The sequence below is a fragment of the Lupinus angustifolius genome, chromosome LG15, assembly GCF_001865875.1.
Source record: "Lupinus angustifolius cultivar Tanjil chromosome LG15, LupAngTanjil_v1.0, whole genome shotgun sequence".
NCBI lineage: Eukaryota > Viridiplantae > Streptophyta > Magnoliopsida > Fabales > Fabaceae > Lupinus > Lupinus angustifolius.
The window spans coordinates 4,783,193-4,804,893 of record NC_032023.1 but is presented as its reverse complement, the minus strand read 5'-3'; the positions used below and the strand labels follow the sequence as shown (position 1 = coordinate 4,804,893).

Below are 21,701 nucleotides of genomic sequence, written 5' to 3'. Positions count from 1 at the left end.
CATGCTGAAACATTCAGTTTTGATAAAGGTGCCCTGGAAAAATGGAGAGGCTTTGGAATCAAATATGAACCTAGTGAGCAAGAAACATATCAAATGAAGAAAGACAAGGAATCATGCACTAGTTCAAGTCAAGAACATGATGATTCTCAGACAGGAAGTTCAGGTGTGCAAGTGTATCTACTTACTAGAGACATGAATAGACATCATATCAAACCTCTAGAGACATAACGGGTGGGTGTTATGATGGAGGATATGAAATCTTTATACAAGAACTAAACTTGGGAGCTTGTTGCATTACCCCCAGACAAGTGTGCAACTGATATGTTAACCAAGTCAGTTATTGTAGACAAGTTTAGGCATTGCCTAAGCTTGTTAAACATTCACTTATACTAGAATATGGAGTGCCCAACAGCAAAATATGGATACTAATGATATTCGCCAAGGTGAAAATTGTTGTGCAATGACTTATATTCTAGTGGACCGGACATTTTCTCAATAAAGCAACAATTCAAGTTATGAGTTTGGGTTGATACAATGAGTTGAGGTGGAGAGCTATATATTTATGTGTTATGTAAACCTAATAAGAATTAGAATAATAGTCACAAATACAAATCATTATTCTCTAATACATAGTGGTATTCTCTCAATGCTCACAGAGATATAAATACAATTGGCCGAACTTCGTTATCAAATTTCTTATGTTGTTTTTTGTCCTCCCTATTATATTTTAATATTTAATTGTTCCTTTTTTTCAACAATTTTATTGTTATTACTCAGTCATATCTTGATATATGTTATTATGACCGATTGTAACTTTGATTACATATGATGATATGTTTTTGGGCATAATCAATAGGTCATTTTCTTTTGCCACGTGGGACCATCAACGGACCATCAAAGTAGACTATAGTGATTAATCTAGGGATGGCAATGAAAACTGAACCCGTGGGTACCCGTCCAAACCCGACCCAAATTTAATGGGGTAAACCCGTTATGATTGGGTTCGGGTTCAGGTTCGGGTTTTACTCGATGTTAATTTTCGGGTTTGGGTTCGGGTTTGGTATATGTGATACCCTACCCCGAACCCGTCACCGATTAAATCAAACTTCTCCAACCTTGTGTACACACAAATGCTGTTGTTCCAATTAGAGATCTAAGAGAGAGAATAGAGTTAAAGATCTGAGAGAGAGAATAGAGTGAGGAAGAGGAAGAGAGGGAAGAAGCCAAAAGTGAAGGTGAATATGGATGAGCGTTACATATTGTAAATATGACCTGGTTTTCTATGTGAATAATATTTACATAATAATTTTACAAGTTCACCAAAGGTTTAACAGAGAGCAAGACTAGTTTCAATAAAGTAGTAATAGACCAATATTGGATTTTAAAAAATGAGACATGCAGAAAGCTATACTCAAAGTTTGAAATTGGTTAGTTGTAGATTTCAAGTTGCGGCTACAGTTTGCAGATATTTATTTATTTTCGGGTTACCGGTCGGGTTCGGGTTACCCGAAACCCGACAGGTTCGGGGATGGTATTGTTAATTTCAACCCCACAGAGTTTGGGTTCGGGTTCTGATTCAGGTTTTGGATTTCGGGTTCGGGGTTGGGTAAGCATAAACCCGACCCCGATCTGCCCCGTTGCCATTCCTAGATTAATCCATACCTTTTGTCACATGTTACTGATGTTGACTACATTGGTAGATTGGATTATTAGCTCTGGTGTGGTGTAATATTGTAAGTCTAAAAGACAATGTATAATTCGACCTAAAATATTTATCGTGCTTTTTAATTAAATCAATATTGTTATGAAGTCTTGAAAGCTAGAATTACGACATTAACTGACCGGTGTAATCAATGTTATAAATATCGTATCAATCATTGATATATTAATTTATTGATTCATATATTGGTTCACTAATTAACTCAAAACTGTTAAATAAGTTAACTTGGACATAAATAAAGAACATAAGTTCACAATGTGGTGGTGATCGATTCAAACGAATGTAGCTGAATGACAACAATTCAAAGGTGGAGACTCGATGATAATAACAATTAAGGCTCTTTTCTATTTTTCGTTATGTCACTTAGACCATAGAAATTTTTTATTCTTTTTGTTTCTTTTCATTTCTATTTTTTTTTTATTTTTTTAAAAGCAAAAAGAATTTTGCAAATTTATTTTTAATAAAAAACACAATGAACGACTCAACTTAGATAAATCTACCCAATTTCATGGTTTTAGTGAAATACCAAAACCAATCAGCTTTCAACAATTTTTAAGTTTGTTTTCAATCGTTTTTATTAGTTTGGATGCAAAGACAATCAAATAGAAACATTATACTAGTTATGATCCAATTCATCAATTTTACAATTAAGTCGTAATGGTGCTTGCAAGAATAAAAATTAAATGAAAGAAAGCACGTTGGTTTCACTTTCTTTGAAATCTCATGAGAATATTTTTTTTTCTATTCCTAAACCCACTTTTAAAACTCATATTCCTAACTAAAAAGGTGGTAGTTTAATGGTATAAGATCCCACTGCATTCCCAAAGTTGATGGTTCGATTTTTAGAAGCGACACTTGTTGGGAGGGTAACCATAAACTCCAAAATGAATTAATTATTCACCAAAAAGGTGAGAAAATATCTTTAATAATACAAAAAACTCAGATTCATTAAGACATAAAAATTGAGAAAACACTTTCCAGGAAAGTGAGAACTATCAAGTTGATCTACTATAACACATTTAATGGTGTACTAGTGCATATAATTAGAGTAAGGATTCATCACCTAGATCACATAGAGGAGAGAGAAATAAACCAAAATCACAAGTATATAAAACAAACTATACTATTGTAATTATATAAATCACCCTCATTTTATCCATTGAGTTTTAGTATAATTATATAAATCAACATCATTTTTTTTTGCATATTCAAAAATCACCCTTATTTGGACTTAGATCCATTGTATACCACATTTTGTGGATATGTTTGTAAGATTAAACAAAATTATATCATTTATTCTCTATGACCAATATTATTAGAGATACATTTGTTTTTAAAATAAATGACACTTGCATAAGTATTCAAAAACTCAAACTTAATGTCAATATACTTTATTTTATTCCTACAGTTAAATTAGTTATTGATATTGATATAATATTGATATAAGGCTAGAACCAATAAATGATTTAAGCGAAATAATAGTACATGACCCGTCATTTTATTATCATTATTTTATGACTTATTGGAGATGACTAAAGACTTGTATTCTATATAAAAATTGTTAATATTGTAAATATGTTGAAATTTTTATATTAATAAAAAATAATACAATATTCAAACTTATCTTCTTATTCAAATATTTATTATTTGGTAAGATTAATAGATTTTGAAAAATGTTTAAGGAAGTAAGAAAGATAGAGAAAATTTGTTGTTTGGTCCAACAAAAGTTTAATGAGTTTCTCAATTAAGTTATAAAAAATGATCATTATCATACTTAACAACGTAATATGTGTCAAAACTTATCTCACGGACCTTCCCTAAATGATGATTGACACACAAAATAGATGGAAGTAAAAACATTGTAAATTGTAAATCATTTTGGTTTGTCCAAAATGCAAAAATAATTATAAAGGAAATGATGCTTAAATATACCAAAGTGAAGATTGATTTCTCATCAAACTGTATATCTAATTTGTAAATGATCATTTTATACTAAGTAATGTATATTTAGTTAAAAGTAAATTACACCAATATTTCTTAAAATTACAATTATTATATATTTTTTATTTAAAAGATTACACTCATCTTACTTATAAAAGAAATAAGATGCATGTGGAAAAAGATGAAGAATAATTTATTTAATTTCATTTAATTTTTCCATTTTGCAACCAACCAGTAGAAAGCTGATGGATACCACTCTATTTCGAAGTCGGTAACCGAAAATAAATGACACCATAGCCACCCCACCATCACTCCTATATATACCTCTCTACCTCATTTTCTTCAAACTCAAATAATAATAATATTAAATATCTTCCTTTTGTAACCACTTTTCTCTTCTTCATTTAATCGTATAAAATGGTTGCAGAGGTTAAGATCTGGAATCCCATTGAAGTAGCAGAACAAGCTCGTAAAGACTATCCATCACAGATTTTTGCGTCACATCTTACTATTGATCCTTCACTTTCCTTTCCTCTTATGAAACCTCTCATCATGTTAGTTTTTTTATTCCATTTTTACCCTTTCCTTTACCGATTTCGCGCAAGCTTCTCACATGCTTTGGTTTTTGTCGTTTTACTTGTTTTTTATGATTTGATTATGTCGTTTTTGGTGTGTTGACTTTTTCTTGCGGAGAAAATGGTAATGATGTGGATTTTGGCTGAGTCGAACTTGGATTTGACGATTCCAGGTTTTCAGGAACGATTCAATTCATTTTGGTTTTTGGTTTTTGGTTTGTGGCAGTTTAAGTTGCTTTGACGGTTGTGGTTACTGTAATTGTTGTCATTGCAATATAGATTGTGATTGTTGTGGTGTGAATTATTTTGTAACTAGAAAAATATTTTTAATTTCGATGCAGTCTAATGCAACCCAAAAGTGATCCTAATGTGATCTGATGCAACAGCATCATTGTGACATTATGATTCAGTGTCATACCGCAACTACGGTGTGATGCAGTTGCGGCAGTTACAGTAACTATTATATTGCGACCGCATCTGCAATTTGAATCACGGGTTTGTGGGAAAGTGGAGGTATTTTGACGAAAGGTATATTGGTTGGGTGAAATTCAGATTAGATGATTCCAGATTTTTGGGAACGATTCAGTTCGTGTAGATTTAGGGCTGTGAGTGATATAAACTATCTTTAGGTATTGAATTGTTTGATTGTTTTGCAATTAAATGTTGCTTTCATTAAATTATGTCGTTTTCATACGATTTCTATTGTGATTCCATGCAGTAAGCTGTGCAAGGATATATTCAAGGCTTGGTCAAATTTGGATGATTCTTTCTTTCATGTTGAGAAAATTTCAGGAGGCATCACGAATTTGCGTGAGTAGTGTTTTGTTACTCATATGATTGATTTTCATTAGCTGAATGGCTTCATTTGATAAATGGCTTACTTGATAAAGACCATGTAATGATGAGCTTGATTATTGTATGGATGCTTGATCACTTTTGGTTCATTTTTACCCTTTAGTTGTTGATGTAGAACCTAATGATAAGTTTGTCTGTTTGTCAGTTCTCAAGGTTTCAGTTAAAGAAGAAAATTGTATTGATGATACTATAGCCATCAGATTGTATGGACCGAACACTGAGTACATTATTGATCGTCATCGAGAATTGCAGGTTAGAGGCTGCACTGGTTGATACATTCCCATCAACCTTAGTCACTTAATGCTTCTGAATGATATCTGTGTCAAATATTGTGGTTCATCTGTGCTTGTTGCAGTTGCTTATAGTTGTGGGACGTAAAGTGTGAGCACCCGGGTTCAAACCCCGACAGCTGCACAATTTCCCTCTCCCGTCAAAAAAAATTTGCCTATAAAAAAGTCCAGATGGTAATTATGCTGTTTTCTTCATCAACTGACCATTGCAAGTTGAACTTGGATATTTCATATTGAGCTGTATTAAGCTTCATTATTGGATATTTCTATATTACCCCTCTCTTTTAAATTTAAAAGCTGCAATAGGAAGGAATATAAAGTTTTTATGAAGTTATGTGACTTCTGGGTGTTACATATAGTCCAGAATTTTGTGTTTGTGGGAATTAGAAATGAAAATGTCTCTGCCGTATGCTTGAGAGAAGGTCAAACTCAAAAACTAAATATTAAGAACGGATAGGCAAACCTCATCTTCCAGTAACATTATAACATAAATTCCTTGTTGGAGTTTATGTAGGCAACCTTACCCTCTCGAAGAGTCTTTTTTCAGGATTTCATTCCATGACCTCCGGGTCACAAGGCAAACAACTCTACATGCATGCTCACACACACAGAAACAAGAAGACGAAAAATAGAACATATTTGCATTTGTACACACTTTTCACTTATGTTCCTCTGTAGAATTGTGCACAGATCTTGTGACCAGAGAAAGATATGAATTCTTTTAAAATGGTGCATTTTTGTTTATTATCATAACTATCTTCCAAACACTAGGAGTTAGATTTGTTTTTTCTTGAATGCACTCCATAGTTTACTTGAAGCTTCCACCTTGTAATTGCTTATCAAATTTGGTGTTTAGGCTGTAAAATACCTCTCAGCTGCAGGATTTGGTGCTAAGTGGCTCGGAATTTTTGGAAATGGCATGGTGCAATCTTTTATTAATGCGCATACTCTAATTCCATCAGGTATGAATGAGAAGAAAACCATGTTTAGAACAGGAGTGACAATGTCAGGTTGATAAATGCTAAATGGATTGTTAATTTGCCTGCTTTTGGATTTTCTTAATAATATTGGTTAAGAAACTTATGCATCTCTAAGCAGTGAATATATCTAGGTAGTAATAAATTCACTACCCATTTCCGTAACATTATAGTTTTCTTTTAAAGAATATAGCATTTGTATGGGAGTCATATTGGGGACAAGTATTGTATTAAGTTCCTTACTGGAAACTGAACTTAAGTAGGTTTTACCTTTAGTTACTTCAACTCACATCTGATTTGGATTACTAGGCTTTACCTGATGATCCTATAGTCAACCATAAATAAATTTGGCAATTTTGAACTTGCCTTCACCAACCTTGGACTCAATTGATATACTGCTAATTCTTAACCGTTAGAAGGCTCTAAGCTGAAGTTCACATCATTACTAAATTATTATGATATTTTGTTATTATGCCCATATTTTTTTAATAATTCAACATGCTATATATCCAATATGTCTGTCTTTGAAATGTACTAGTTAAGTATCATTGTCTAGAGCTCATAATCTGCATTTTGATTTAATTTAACCACATGTGGCTTTGAAAACCTGTAGAAGTGAAACCTGCTTATAGGCATCATGAATGCTTTTATTTCATTGCAGATATTCGTGATCCAAAACTGGCTGCTAAAGTAGCCAAGGAGCTGCGGAGATTTCATCATGTGGACATTCCAGGTTCTAAGGAACCTCAATTATGGAATGATATCTGGAAATTCTTTGAGAAAGGTCCTTTATATTTTCTTCCATGTAACTATTGTGGTCTCTGCTGTTTGTTCACTTCTCTTTCCTTTTTGCTGCAATTACATTTGTAATTTTCTTTTGAAGTGAATTCGGTTTTGTTGATTGAGTTTTTGAGGATTTTGACCATGACTCTTGTTTTTGGCCAAAGTTTTGAGGTCACCTTCAGCTTCTCAGTTTTAATACTCTTGCCGATTTTTAAGTTTAAAAGAAATAGCTTGTGGTACCAGAATGATCAATTATGCCTTGTAAACTGGCTGAGTTTGTAGGTTCTCTAGGAGATTTGGCCTTGTAGAATTAAATATACATATATTTTGCGTTCACATTTTGTTACATAAAAGATTGGTACATTTTCCCATTCTATCTCCTTATCCTACTTGAAAAGCACTCTTTCAAAATATTAAAACAATCATGTAGTAACCTTATGCACAATCTGGTTTTTTGAAGGGTTGTGTATATGCTTAAAGTGTTGCTATTATTCGTATTTGAGTTCCCATTTCTTTTGTTTTCTTTTGCAGCATCTGTTCTTGAATTTGAAGAGAGTAAAATGCATAAGACTTATGAGACAATTTCGTTCAGGGAAGTCCATGATGAAATTGTTGAGCTCAAGGTACTAGGTCGTTCTATATGTTTGTTGAGCTGTGATCTATGTATTGATTCATTGCAATGTAGGACAGTGGGAGCCAATATGAACGTCAATTACTATCATCTTTGGAAGTCCATAACTAAATAATGATGTTATAGACTTATATTTACTGCTGGACCATTGTGAGAACACGATGGAGTCTTAGAAGATTTTCATATTACCATAGGGCAACACTAAGGGTCAAATTGGGCCTTTACTTGTTTACATTGGTCTTGGATATGTTTATTGAAAATATCTCCAATGCTACAATGTATGTTTTTTGTAGATAATATTGTCTTAGTGGGAGACTCGAGAGAGGAATTACGTGGAAGCTAGAAATATGGAGACAATCTTGCACATGACTTTCATATAAGTCGAAGTGAGATGGAATATATGAAGTGTAAGTTTAACAAGAGATGAACAAACCCTACTGTAGAGGTAACTATTGAGTATCATACCATATCACAAGTCACTAGATTTAGATATCTTGGATCAATCATACAAGATAATAGAGAGATTGATAGAGATGTAAACCATAGGATTCATGCAGGTTGGATGAAAATACGGAATGCTTCAAGTCTCATGTGATAAAAGGTACTACTCAAGCTTAAGAGGAAGTTTAATCGCACGACTATAAGATATGCAATGTTATACGAGACTGAACGTTTGATGGTAAAATGTCAACCAGAGAATAAACTACATCTAACAAAGATGAGAATACTGCATTGGATGGGTGGATACACTAGACAAGATAAGGTTAAAAATGAATACATTAAGGAGAAAGTTTGAGTAGTTCTTATTGGAGAAAAGATTATAGAATCGCGCCTTAGGTGGTTTTGATATGTGTGGAGTAGACCAGTAGAAGCACAGTAAGGAGATAGATCAAGTAAAGGTCAGTTCATTTCCTAGAGGAAGAGGGAGGCCAAGAAAAACCATAGGAGAGTAACAGGTCAGTGCACCTACTGGATTATACTAATCAATTCAAGCCCAATAAAAATATAATAGAATTAATGTACAAAAAAAAAGGAAAAAATAAGCAATCCCCTTAGATTTTGTTCATGAAGCTAGCTTATGATTATTAATGACAATTTTTTAAAAGGCTGAATTAGTACTAGTGAATGACGTGTGTTATGTTTGTCAACAATTTTTTTCTTTAAACAGATTATCTTCTATTTTGCCACAGGGATTGAGTGACCGTCTAAATTCCCCCGTAATATTTTCTCACAATGACTTGCTTTCTGCAAACATCATGATTAATGATGATGAAGGTATTCACATATCTTGACTACAAGCATACTTGTGCTTCTACCCTGTGATTATATATGTCAAAGCAATATTTGGTAGCTACTTTTTGTTAGTAACATTTTATATATACACACTCACCAACCAATAGTTGCTGTAATTTTCTTGTTACTGATTGGGCAGCTAGTTTTGTAATGGTGTTGCATTGCTTGTCAAAAGACAGAATTGCATCTGGAATTGGCATTTGGCATCAAAATTAGTGTAATGCATGTAAAGAGAGAATGCTTAGATGGCCAACTTATTAATTCTTATAAGTTTCTCATCTTCAAATCACCTTAATTTCTTCTGAAAAATCTGCAGATAAAATTTATTTCATTGATTATGAATATGCATCATACAACTACAGAGGCTTTGATATAGCAAACCACTTCGCAGAATATGCTGGCTTTGAATGTGACTACAACTTGTAAGTTCTTTATGCTTAATTCTCATCCTTTGCTTAGTCATGATATGTTTGTTAGTTCTTAAGCAGATTTTTATTGCAGGTACCCGAATATGAATGAACAATTCCATTTCTTCAGGCATTACATACAACCTGATAGACCACATGAGGTACTAATCACAAGGACTGGTATTAAATATTTAAAATTCTATTTTACTTTACTGTTCATGATTGTCGATGATATCTAAAATGTGGTTCAGATAGTCAATCTATTATGGCCATGAATGCCTTAGTAAGGCATGTCATTGACATTTAAAATTTAGTCTGTACTGTTTAGGAACAAAGCGGCAATTAAATAACACGACTCTCACCTTTTATCCGGACTTAGGAGTTAGGACAGACAATGTATAACATCAAACAACATAGGCAGTTTTTTCTTCTATTCTTTGATAAAAGATTTTTTTTTATTAAGGCCGAGGTATGGAATGCTTGTCATTTCTAAGGGTATTGTGATTAAATTTTTTATTCGTATAGTAATAGATCTTAATGGGGCTTGCTGTAATGGTCTTTTAAGTTGCCTGATTGTTACAGACACTAATGCTCTTTTTTATTTATTATTATTTTGTCTTAAATATGTTTTTAGTCCATGTAAAGTAGTAGTCTTTTGATTTTGGTCCTTGTAAAAAGTCAAATATATTGAGGGATCAAAACCAGAATGTCAACAAATTACATGGACCAAATACAAAACAAAACACAAACCAACTAATGGCAAAGACTGAATTCAAAATAAATGAGTTTATAAAGACTTGAACCAAAAAATATTTTTATAGGGACCAAAATCAAAAGACCTCTTCTCTATCCCTCACACTCACTGCAAAGTTCACTCACTTCACTTGTAGTTGTAGGTGATTAATCTATCCAATGCATTGTGAACGGAGATTGTCAAATCGCTACTTAACCAATCACGTTGTTTTGGCTAGTGGCTGTGATTGTTTGTTACCCCAAAATATAGTGAGGTTTCGCAGCATCGTTTATTTGGTCACTCTAGGTTCCAGCCTTTTGGTGCTTCATGTTGGGTTAATGCATGCTATTGCTGGCTTGCCTATATGCTTGCTGTACTTTTTAGTGCATCATCTATATTATAGGTTGGCTGTTATGGTTTAAGATTGTCTTTCTCTTATAGTAGTTTCTTCAAATTCCACTTCATCTTGATTTCGCATTAGCTTGGATGGTTCATCTCCTTATTTGCCACTCTAGTATCATCATTTACTTATTTATGAAACAGGTTTCTGAGAAAGATCTAGAAACTTTCTATGTTGAGACTAACACATATGTACTGGCCTCGCACCTTTTCTGGGCTTTGTGGGGGCTAATTCAGGTAATAATTTATTTCTGCCTTTTATGCTTGTTATACTTAAGGAAATGACATTTACGACTGCTAATATTTCTTTTCATGCTAAGCAGGCAAAGATGTCCGCTATCGATTTTGATTATCTTAGTTACTTTTTCCTTCGATACAACGAGTACAAAAGGCAGAAAGAAAAGTGTTTCTCGCAGGCACAATCTTATCTTTCAGGATTCAAGAATGAGTAGATGGATTATGCTTCATTCAACCACATTGTTTTTGTATGTCAAGTTTGTAGCACTAGGCTGCAGATTTTTTGTATGTCAAAATTTGTACCACCAGGGCTCAGATTCATGTAGTTAGGTGTTTCTGTAAAATATCTTTTGTAGAAGATGGCAATGACAACTTAAACATTCAGTTTGAGGTTTAGAAGCTCTTATGCCTTCTTATTGTTGTAATCCTGACTAAATAATCTATTATTCTTTTTTTCCGGTATCATGACAGCTAAAAATTTTGATATGCTATAAATGTGATATTTTTTAATCCTTTACATCCTTTTTACACTTATGATACTATGTCGTACGGTCGATCTTGTTTTATCATAGTGGTGCAACAGTTACACTTTGAGCAAAATCATTGATAGATACACTTTCCAGTAGGATTAAGATTTGGTTAGTATAATAAGATATACACTCAATAGCTTGAGTACATAATTGCATTAGCTTATGAGCTGGAACCCTCTAAAAACCTTGGAAGTGGAAAACAATTTAAGCTATATCGGCTATGGCATAAAGGTTACAATTAATATTATGATATTATGGCACAGAAGCACATAATAATAATAATATTATTATTATTAATATAATCATTTTCTCTTAGAAAACTAAGTTGATGTTAACGTGATCTTTGAATAATTAAATTTGAGTGGACTCTTTTAAAGATCACGTTGGCATCAACTTCTATTAAAACATTTGACTCGACTCTTTTATTTAATAAATGATGTTCAATCAACGGGTTGATGGAGCTTGTATGAGAGCCCATTGGTAACGGAAGGTCAAATACCTTGTTGGGGCCTCAAACTATATTCAATTGACTTCAGGAATGATTAGAATTACTATAACTTCAAGTTGATATAGAAATTAATTGTGCCATGATCTCTTTATGTTGGCCTCTATACCTCAAGTTTTGTAGGCCGAGATTTGGTCCGATATGAACCAGGCTCCTCTAGGCCAATTTTAGTCAAATTTGATCAATCTATGCTAATGAGATTTTTGACGTGCTTAAATGAAACTCTATATCTCAAATGAGATATTTGACTATATCCCAATGTCTAATGTTGTAATAGGGTCATTCTATTTAATTTATGAAAATCATAAAAATCAAAGTTTAATGATTTAGATTATTATTAGGTATTCATGGTTCAACCAAGCTTGGAATGAAATTTATCCTGTTATTTTTATGTATAAGTATGGAGAAAAATGTTTTCACATACGATCTAGATATAATATATAATTGAATGCTAATTTTGTGGCCATGAAATGATACCAAATGTTGATTTTGTGTTGAAGAAGCTGAGTTCTAACGACTTTTGCCATGATTACAATTACTGAAGATCTATAATTAGCCTTAACCATGAAGGATGATGAGAAACGCCATTTATTACTTTCTACCATACATTCTCTAAAATCCATCTTCATTCAAAACTCTGTAAAAGATATCATTTACTCACTCTTAAGCATCAAATAGTTTTTTTTTCAAAATTATTTCACTGTGTGAGTGAGATTTAAAATGCTTTGAAGATGTAATTCAATAACAACATAAACCCCAAATACTTTAATTTTAGTATTGGGCTTAGAGGTGTGAAAATAATTACATTGAACCTAAAGATGCTAGGTGTGTAAACGAGTATAAAATTCTATTTGATATTCCTACACCATTATCTTTGTGTATTTGGTTAATTTATTGCTTATATAATTCTTTTAGCTTTGCATATATTTTTGGGGAAATCAATATCTTTACTGATTTTTTTTTAAGTTTGTTTCATCGAGATGAGTCAAAGTTTTTAAATTGTCTTATAATTATAATTACTCTTATCTGCTAAAACCTTTTTAAAATAAAAAAAGTTGGGAAACACAGTTTAACCCCACTTTCTTGTATCATCTTTGGCTACTTCATATGAATACTGCCAAGAAATTTAGAGTACTTCAAAAAGCAGATTTAAGGCAAAGGATGAAATAATATTGATGTTGGAATTTGTTTGAAAAATGATGAGTTTTTAATGCAGTTTAAATGTATATTAAAGTAATCATTAATGGAGATTCTTGGGGATGTGAAATGAATTCTTCAAGTCTCATATTGCTTAGGAGAGAAGTTGAAAATTTTTATAAGCCTTAAGTTGCAACTCAATATTGTACCTCAATGGTATAATGAGTTTTATGAGTGGGTGAGAACTCACACAAACATTCTTTTTAAATAAATGTTTTTTTTGGGCCTTTTAGGCTTGGACCGTGTCATGCAACACGGTTGGGTGGTAAAATGATAAGTCGTTGGAGAGTCAAGAGTTGGAGGAGAAGATCTCGACCATAATGATACAATCATTGGGTGGTAAAGTTTTCCATCATCAGATCGTGGGATTTACCACCCACTATGATCGTCGGGTGAGAGAGTCGTTGAAGATCTTAGATTATAAATAGATGTCTCCTCTCCTCATTATAACTTGCACCAGTCGAGCAAACATTCCTTGACTTTCTTCTTTCTCCCTCATAAAATTTCGCCGACGCATTTCCGCAACTTTCCCCCCTTTCTTTCCGTGACATTTGAGAATTGACACATGCAGTCAAAGTGAAAATTTCGAGAACTGACACTGGTAGTCAGTATTGGTGGAACAGAATTGGTATAGGTAACCATACTATGAGAATTCGAGGATTGAAATTGGTAGTCATATTGTGAGTGCATTCGAGAGTGATTCTTATAATGCAGTAAGACATCGTATAACAGAGAACTGAGCTATTTTATCTTAGGGACTGACGTTGTTGATAGTCTGCTTGCACAATTTGAACAGTACCACAAAACGTCTTAAAAAGAACAACATGATCATAACTCAGCCAATAAAAATTATTTCATATCATTCAGAATTATTGCAAACTACAAACAACAATTGCTTCTATTAGAGATCGGAAGTGTATGAATACTTGTACCAGAGCAAAGGGATATATCATGATATAGGAAGTATCATAATAACTAAAAAATGTAGCTCAATTTTTAAATTATTTAAAAGTGTAGAAACAGAGCAATTGGATTTTTTAAATATATGCATATGGTTAGATAAGCAAACGTTGTCCTATCTTTGTGTGTCTATCATGTAAATATATATGTTATCCCATAAAATATGTTATTCTATATGTCACCGACTTATGATTGACTGAATAAGACTTTGATAATTAAATATTTTTCTATCAAATTGGCAAATAAAGTAATACACTTTTGTGGGACAAAAGATGTCCACACATTTATTACGGTCTAGAAAAAATATTTATATTTTTCCCTAATCGCCCTAGAGTTGATTGCAGAAACAATCTTACAGTTAAGAACATTATCATAACTTTATCTAATCAGTTCATGAGTTTTGATTTTCCCCCCAAAGAAAATAAGTTGAAATAATTAACCAAAGAAATTTGTATTTGTAGACAATCAGAGCATTAAATTGATTAGAGCACACATATAGTCATTTAGATTTGTCTAGTTCCTTTTAAAGTTCAAGAATGCTTTTGATTTTCTGAGAAGTATTGATTTGGTATTTTAATCTCTTTTAACATTTCTATCATTACTTAGATTCTGATCTTTTTAATTTATCTCCCCGTATAGAGTAGGTATTTTTTAGATCACATAATGTATACTTTGCATTAACCGGAAGTTTTAATAAATACTTCACATTAAAAATTAAATTAACCTTAAGTAGTTTCTAATCTATGTACTTAGTGTGTAGCACAATTTATATAATGAGTATCTGCCCTAAGAATCGTCTCGACAAAGATAAAGACTAATCTTTAACATATAATTCAACATGTCTATTGATATTATCCATATCTCTGTAAAAATTTGTACAACAAGTATATGTATGAACTATAATAAAAGTTTGTCTATCTAGAATGAGTCTGAACTCCTCTCCAGTAATAGAGAGGCTAGCGCATATATAAGATTATGACGCATGACAAAAATAAAATTTCAATGGTCCAAATATTTATATTTTAAAATTAAATTTTAAACAACTTTTCTCTCTCACATTTCTTGGAGAGTCCAATATTAGAGAGGAATCCATTGCATTCAGAAGACATGTGCATTTCACAAGGTTTGAAATTGCACGAATGTTGCAGAAGGTTTGGAATTGCACAATTTTTGTAGGAATGGCACGAGTGTTGCAGAAGCACTAAAACTACATGAGAGCTGCACGAAGTTTGATATGGCATGTGCATAACACAAGGATATTCTTAATGGCGCCAAAGTTAACCACTATATTCAAAAAGTAGTTATTTTCAAGTTTATATGCTCTGTTTGACATTAATATCTAATGGTCTGAAGTGATTCAAAATTAGTGAGTTAGTTAGTTTGAACCTTTATGTTTTAGGCAATAATTGTTAGTTGTTTTAGTTTTAGGTAATAATTTCCATCTTATACTTAGAATTAGTATCAGAGTTTAGTTTGAGTAAGTTACTTCTAAAAATCTGAAACTTTTAGATGACCTCTAAATCTTTTTTAGGAGAAGGTTCCGATACTAATAGACCTCCAATTTTTATTGGAAAACATTATTCATTCTGAAAAATCAGAATGAGAATCTTCGTAGAATCTCTAGACTTAGATATATGGGACTCAATAGAAGAAGGTCCATTCATACTAGGCATGATTGTTAATGGGGTTAAACAACAAAAATCAAAATGTCTATGGACCAATGAAGAGAAAAATAAAGTCCAATACAACCATAAAGCCAAAAACATTCTTACATCGGCTCTAAGACTAAAAGCATTTTTTAGAGTGTTAAGTTGCAAATATTTTAAAGAAATATGAGATACTCTAGAAATGATACTTGGCACAGAAGAAATAAAAAAGTCCACAACAAAAAGTGAAGCATCAATATCGGGGCAAGACTCGACATGCTCTAAATTTAGAAAATCATATCATATTCAAGATGACTAACCAGGCTTACAAAAGCAACATACTTTCAAAAGAAAGAAGGACAAGAAGCACATAAAAACAAATGTCATATCAGAATATGTTAAAAGAGTTTTTCGATGCTTGCTTTATTGAGGCAACAAGTTTCTGATTAATTTTTTTAGTGACAAGTCGATTCTTTGTTCGCCATCTCGGCTTTGTTGGAATAAATTCAAATGCCGATATAATGGTTTCAAGAATGTTCCTTTAAATAAAAAACTTGGCTTTATTGAATTTTTAACAATTTCATACCATCTCGGCTTTGTTGGAATAAATTCCAATGCTGACATAATGATATGAATTTAGAAAATTAATACAAGTGATAATGAATGATATTTAATTAGTTATTGACTTTATTTATTTACTCCATTTTCAGGTTCCTTTTAGCTATACCATAAAGATCGGTCTCATTTTATTAAATTAACCATACCATTTCTTATGAAAGGTTGGTATCAAAGAATAATAAAATGAGAAAAGAATAAAGTTAGAAGTTAACCGTACCACTTCTTTCGAAGGGTTGGTATAAAAAATAAATAAAACAATAAATAGTTAGTTGCAGAAATAAAATGACAGAAAATAAATGTTAGTTGTGGAAATGTAAATGACCAAAAGTAAAAGTTAGTAGTTACATCACTCATTATAACTGTGTATTTTTCCTTTTCACAAAGATACAACTTAGGAATTAAATTGCACTTTGATTCAAGGTTTCTTTCTTTGTCAACAAATAAAATTTATAAGTTAACACTTTACTATTTTACATTTGCATCTCTTTCAAGATTTAATTGTATTATAGTATAGGGTTATGTCGAACCACAAGGAATTGCCTAATAGATATGTACTCATACTTTGTATCTTTGGATCAGCAGCTTGTCCCATCTTGGCCAGGTAGCTTGGACAACCTATTGTGGACTAGGCTACATGCATGGTGACACCTCCTACTTGCTTGTGTCATGCATGAGGTCATAAACTTGGCTCAAAAGCTAACTTTTGCTGGTTGCTTGGCTTGTGACATCATTCATGACATAACCATTCTTCTAGGCCAAGCAACAATTTTTCTGGTGGGCCAGACGCTAGGCTGACCTAGTTCCACACTCAACTGTCTACTTGAGCAGCTTGGCGGACCTGGTGCACGCTCAGTTGCCTGCTTGAGCAGCCTGGCTGACCTGGCCTGGTGCTTGGTGCTTGGCTGACTTGGGCTGATGCTTGGTGCTTGTCTGACCTGTGCTCGTGCTTGGTGCTTGGCAGACTGGTCTAACCTGGCCTAGTGCTTGGTTGACCTGGCCTAGTGCTTGGTTGACCTGGCCTAGTGTTTGGCTGACCTAGCCTAGTGCTTGGTGCTTGGTTGACCTGACCTGGTGCTTGGTACTTGGTTGACCTGACCTGATGCTTGGTGCTTGGTTGACTTGGCCTGGTGCTTGGTGCTTGGTTGACTTGGCCTGGTGCTTGGTGCTTGGTTGACTTGGCCTGGTGCTTGGTGCTTGGTTGACTTGGCCTGGTGCTTGGTGCTTGGTTGACTTGGCCTGGTGCTTGGTGCTTGGTTGACTTGGCCTGGTGCTTGGTGCTTGGTTGACTTGGCCTGGTGCTTGGTGCTTGGTTGACTTGGCCTAGTGCTTGGTGCTTGGCTGGACAACTTTGTGAGCAACTTTTATTTGGCTTTAATTTCTTCCAACCAAGACCAAGTTGCTTAGTCATGCTTAAGTTTAAGCATGCACCTTACCATGCTTAGTTTTAAGCACACATGTGTCATGTACTTTGGCTTCATTTCGTCAAGGTGAAGTAAGCTTTCTTTCTTCAAGCCTAAGCATTCTTTTTGGTTCAATTTCCTACGAAACTTAAAGAAAACTTGGACAAGTGGTGATCAAAATCATATTATTCTAACACACAAAAAGTGTTGAATTAAGTTGGTTTTCACATTTTTCATTGAATAAGTGCCATGAAAAGTGTATGAAAATTAGGTATTTTTGGCACTTATCAACTCCCCCCAACTTAAGACTTTGTTTGTCCCCAAACAAAAGTAAAATAACAACTACTTGGCTTTGGAAGAATTAAACTTGGACAAGATCAAAACTATGCATCATTCTTTAAGGTTCCATAAGATGTGTTTATGATTATGTGATTTTGATTCATAATGTTTCAAACTAAGAATAAACACATCTTTTCGAAAATTAATTTAACATTTGACTTACAGAAAATGTTATCAATCAAAGAGATGCATTTTCAGACACGGTTCAAGAATGGAACCAAATGGGTAAGTGTTTCACTCAAAACTAATCTTATTTGGTTTGCAAGAATTTAATTGTGTTTTTCTTCTCAATATTTACTTTGATTGCACAAATTTTTTCAAGGATCACTAAGGTCTTCCTTAGGTTGTAATGAAGCTTGACTATCAAAGAAAATTGGTTTTTCAATATATTCAAAAATACTTCCAAAGTTAAAAGAGAGCAAAAACTGATTTGTCTTTTAAAATGCATACTCTTTTTCAACTTTTTCACCTTTCTTCTTTTTCTTTCTTTCCTCATTCTTTTTCTTAACCATTTTGTCGTAAATTTTCTTGATTTTTTTCAATCTCTTTTTACTCCCTTTGTTTTTGGAGCATTTCTTTACATTTTTTTTTATTTTGTAAAGAGATTGAGAATTTTTATTTTGAACACTTTGGTACATGGCCAAACTAATCCCTCCAACTTAATTTTTTCCATCACCCTTTCTTTGTTTTTTTTTTTGAAATGCTCTCTTTTTACTTAGGAAAGTATAGGAAATTTCATTTTTGTTTTTCCATATATTGGGCTCAAGGGTTGTGTTTGGAAAAAAAATTCTCTTTTAGGCTTAAAGGGGTTAACAAAGGATGTTCCTATTTTTGGGTGGTCATTTTTGGTCAAGTGGCTGATTCTAATTGAGAAATTTGTCTTGATCATTTCCTATCAAATTGTGTGCAACCAAGTAAAGAAAGATTCAAACAAAATCAATTGTGCAAGACCAAAAAGTTTCTCAGTAAGCTTACATAATAATTGTGTTTGGCTTACACTCCCTCACATGATTGGTTTGTGTACAACTCTTTGATTTTCAAACAAATTCACAAGTTCATGATAAATGATTTTCCAAAAAGTTTGTATTTTATCAAAGTTATGACATTATGAATTATTCACAAAAAATTCAGATTTTCATCCCATGTTAATTTACAAAGTTATTGATCTAGTTAAAAATTAAAACCAAGTTGTGTTATCTACTAAGTTTAGTTTCAACAATTTCACTTTTTAAACAAATTATCAAAAAGAAACAAAAGTAAACACACAACTTAAAAATTAAACACACTAAAAAATTTAAAGCAAGTAAACACACTAAAAAGCAAACAAACATACACTAAATTTTTTTAAAAACACACCAAAAATGAAAATCTTTCAAAATGTTTTATACACACTCCCCCAAACTTAAGATCTTGACTTGTCCTTAAGTCATTTTGAAAATATTTTAAGGAAGTTTGTGTAACATTTTGAAAGAAATGAAATTAAAAACTAACCAATCTTGTTAGGAGAACTCAAAATTATATTCTTCTTGATTTTACTATCCTCTCCAAGATAGTGGTGCCTTAGAGCCAACTCCTTTTTGTCTGTTTATTTTTGGATTTGTTTTCCTATAAATCTTTAGAACTTGAAATTTATTTTTCCTTGAGGTTAGTCTAACAATTTACATGAATTTTTCAATGTTGAAAATATTATGTTCATGAATAAAATTTTATTGACAGAAATTCCAATTTAAACATCATGCTTTTATTCATGAAAGTTATGTTTACAGTAAAAAAATTAAGCATATTTCAAGTCCAATTGATAAATGAAAATCCAAACAGAATTTCACGGGAATCCAAATAGCAATATATCAATTCAAACAACCACAAATAAATTCATTCATATCATGAATTTATTTGGTTAAATGGTAAACCAAACATCAACTTAGTAAACCAAATAACACACTTTCAGGAGTTGTCAAAATTGGAAAAATCAATTTTTTTGGCACAAATTGAACAAGCATGCTTTTAGTTTTAAAAATTTATTTCTCAATATAAAAATCATCTACTAAAGCATGTTTATGGTGATATAGGTTTAAGTATCACAAAATAAAATATGAGCATCAAATGTTGCATGGTGAATACTTATCCTTTCAGGATTAAAGTAGCTTCCCCTTTTTGGAATTTTGAAGATTTGGTTTCTTCAAAAAAATTCAGCCACTAATCCTTGTTGATTTCAATCTCCCTTATCTCCTCATCACCTAAAAATTTTATAACAACAATAAAGGTTTCTTTAACTATTGAGTTTTCACTCCACTAGTTCCAACTTTTCTTTCTTTTTGGGTTTTTAATTTTTAAATGTACAAAACAGAAAAATAAATTAAAGATGTACATAAATAAAAATAAATTTATAAAAGAGAAAATAAAATTCTATTTAAAATTACTGATGATAAAAATATAAGTATGAATTTCTATTATCTAGCATTTCCACGACAACGACGCCAATTTGTTGAGAGAGTTTTTCGATGCTTGCTTTATTGAGGCAGCAAATTTTTGATTATTTTATTTAATGACATGTTGATTCTTTGTTCGTCATCTCGGCTTTGTTGGAATAAATTCCAAACCGGTATACAACGCCGATATAATGGTTTCAAGAATGTTCCTTTAATCAAAAACTTAGTTTTATTGAATTATTAACAATTTCATACCATCTCGGCTTTGTTGGAATAAATTCCAATGCCGACATAATGGTATGAATTTAGAAAATTAATACAAGTGACAATGAGTGATATTTAATTAGTTATTGACTTTATTTATTTACTCCATTTTCAGGTTCCTTTTAGCTATACCATAAAGATCGGTCTCATTTTATTAAATTAACCATACCATTTCTTATGAAAGGTTGGTATCAAAGAATAATAAAATGACAAAAGAATAAAGTTAGAAGTTAACCGTATCACTTCTTTCGAAGGGTTGGTATAAAAAAATAAATAAATCAATAAATAGTTAGTTGCAGAAATTAAATCACAAAAAATAAATGTTAGTTGCAGAAATATAAATGACTGAAAATAAAAGTTAGTAGTTAGATCACTCATTGTAAATGTGTTTTTCCTTTTCACAAAGATACAACTTAGTAATTAAATTGCACTTTGATTCAAGGTTTCTTTCTTTGTCAACAAATAAAATTTATAAGTTAACACTTTACTATTTTAAATTTGCATCTCTTTCAAGATTCAATTGTATTATAATATAGGGTTATGTCGAACCACAAAGAATTGCCTAATAAAAATGTACTCATACTTTGTATCTTTGGATCAGCATCTTGTCCCATCTTGGCCAACTAGCTTGGATAGCCTATTGTGGGCTAAGCTGCATGCATGATGACACCTCCTACTTGCTTGTGTCATGCCCAAGGTCATAAACCTGGCTCATAAGCTAGATTTTGCTGGTTGCTTGGCTTATGACATCATTCATGACTTAACCATTCTTCTAGGCCAAGCAACCATTTTTCTGGTGGGCCTGGCGCTAGGCTGACCTGGTTCCATGCTCAGCTATCTGCTTGAGCAGCTTGGCCGACCTGTTGCATGCTCAGCTGCCTGCTTGAGCAGCCTGGCTGATCTGGCCTAGTGCTTGGTGTTTGGCTGACATGGCCTGGTGCTTGGCTGACCTGGCCTAGTGCTTGGTGCTTG

The 21,701-nt window shown here is 32.6% G+C and overlaps 1 protein-coding gene across 2 annotated transcripts; it reads left to right on the top strand.

Annotated features, from left to right (window-relative positions):
* Positions 3,980-11,353, top strand: LOC109327339 (probable ethanolamine kinase). 2 transcript variants are annotated; one of them, XM_019560446.1, is made up of 11 exons: positions 3,980-4,215; positions 4,955-5,046; positions 5,237-5,343; positions 6,238-6,343; positions 7,020-7,142; positions 7,673-7,764; positions 8,963-9,042; positions 9,380-9,487; positions 9,567-9,633; positions 10,749-10,841; positions 10,928-11,353. In XM_019560446.1, exons 1-11 carry the CDS (start codon positions 4,079-4,081, stop codon positions 11,054-11,056), a joined length of 1,134 nt encoding a protein of 377 aa, XP_019415991.1. In that variant the 5' UTR covers positions 3,980-4,078; the 3' UTR covers positions 11,057-11,353. The 2 variants fall into 2 exon arrangements, with proteins under 2 accessions (XP_019415991.1, XP_019415990.1); XM_019560445.1 differs by having other exon boundaries at positions 8,963-9,047; positions 9,382-9,487.

Bases quoted from the DNA above. Each gene is read 5' to 3' on its own strand.
- LOC109327339 (XM_019560445.1), top strand. From the start codon at position 4,079: ATGGTTGCAGAGGTTAAGATCTGGAATCCCATTGAAGTAGCAGAACAA. The intron at 5,344-6,237 runs GTTAGAGGCTGC...TTTGGTGTTTAG, and splicing joins ATCGTCATCGAGAATTGCAG to GCTGTAAAATACCTCTCAGC. The intron at 9,488-9,566 runs GTAAGTTCTTTA...TTTTTATTGCAG, and splicing joins TTTGAATGTGACTACAACTT to GTACCCGAATATGAATGAAC.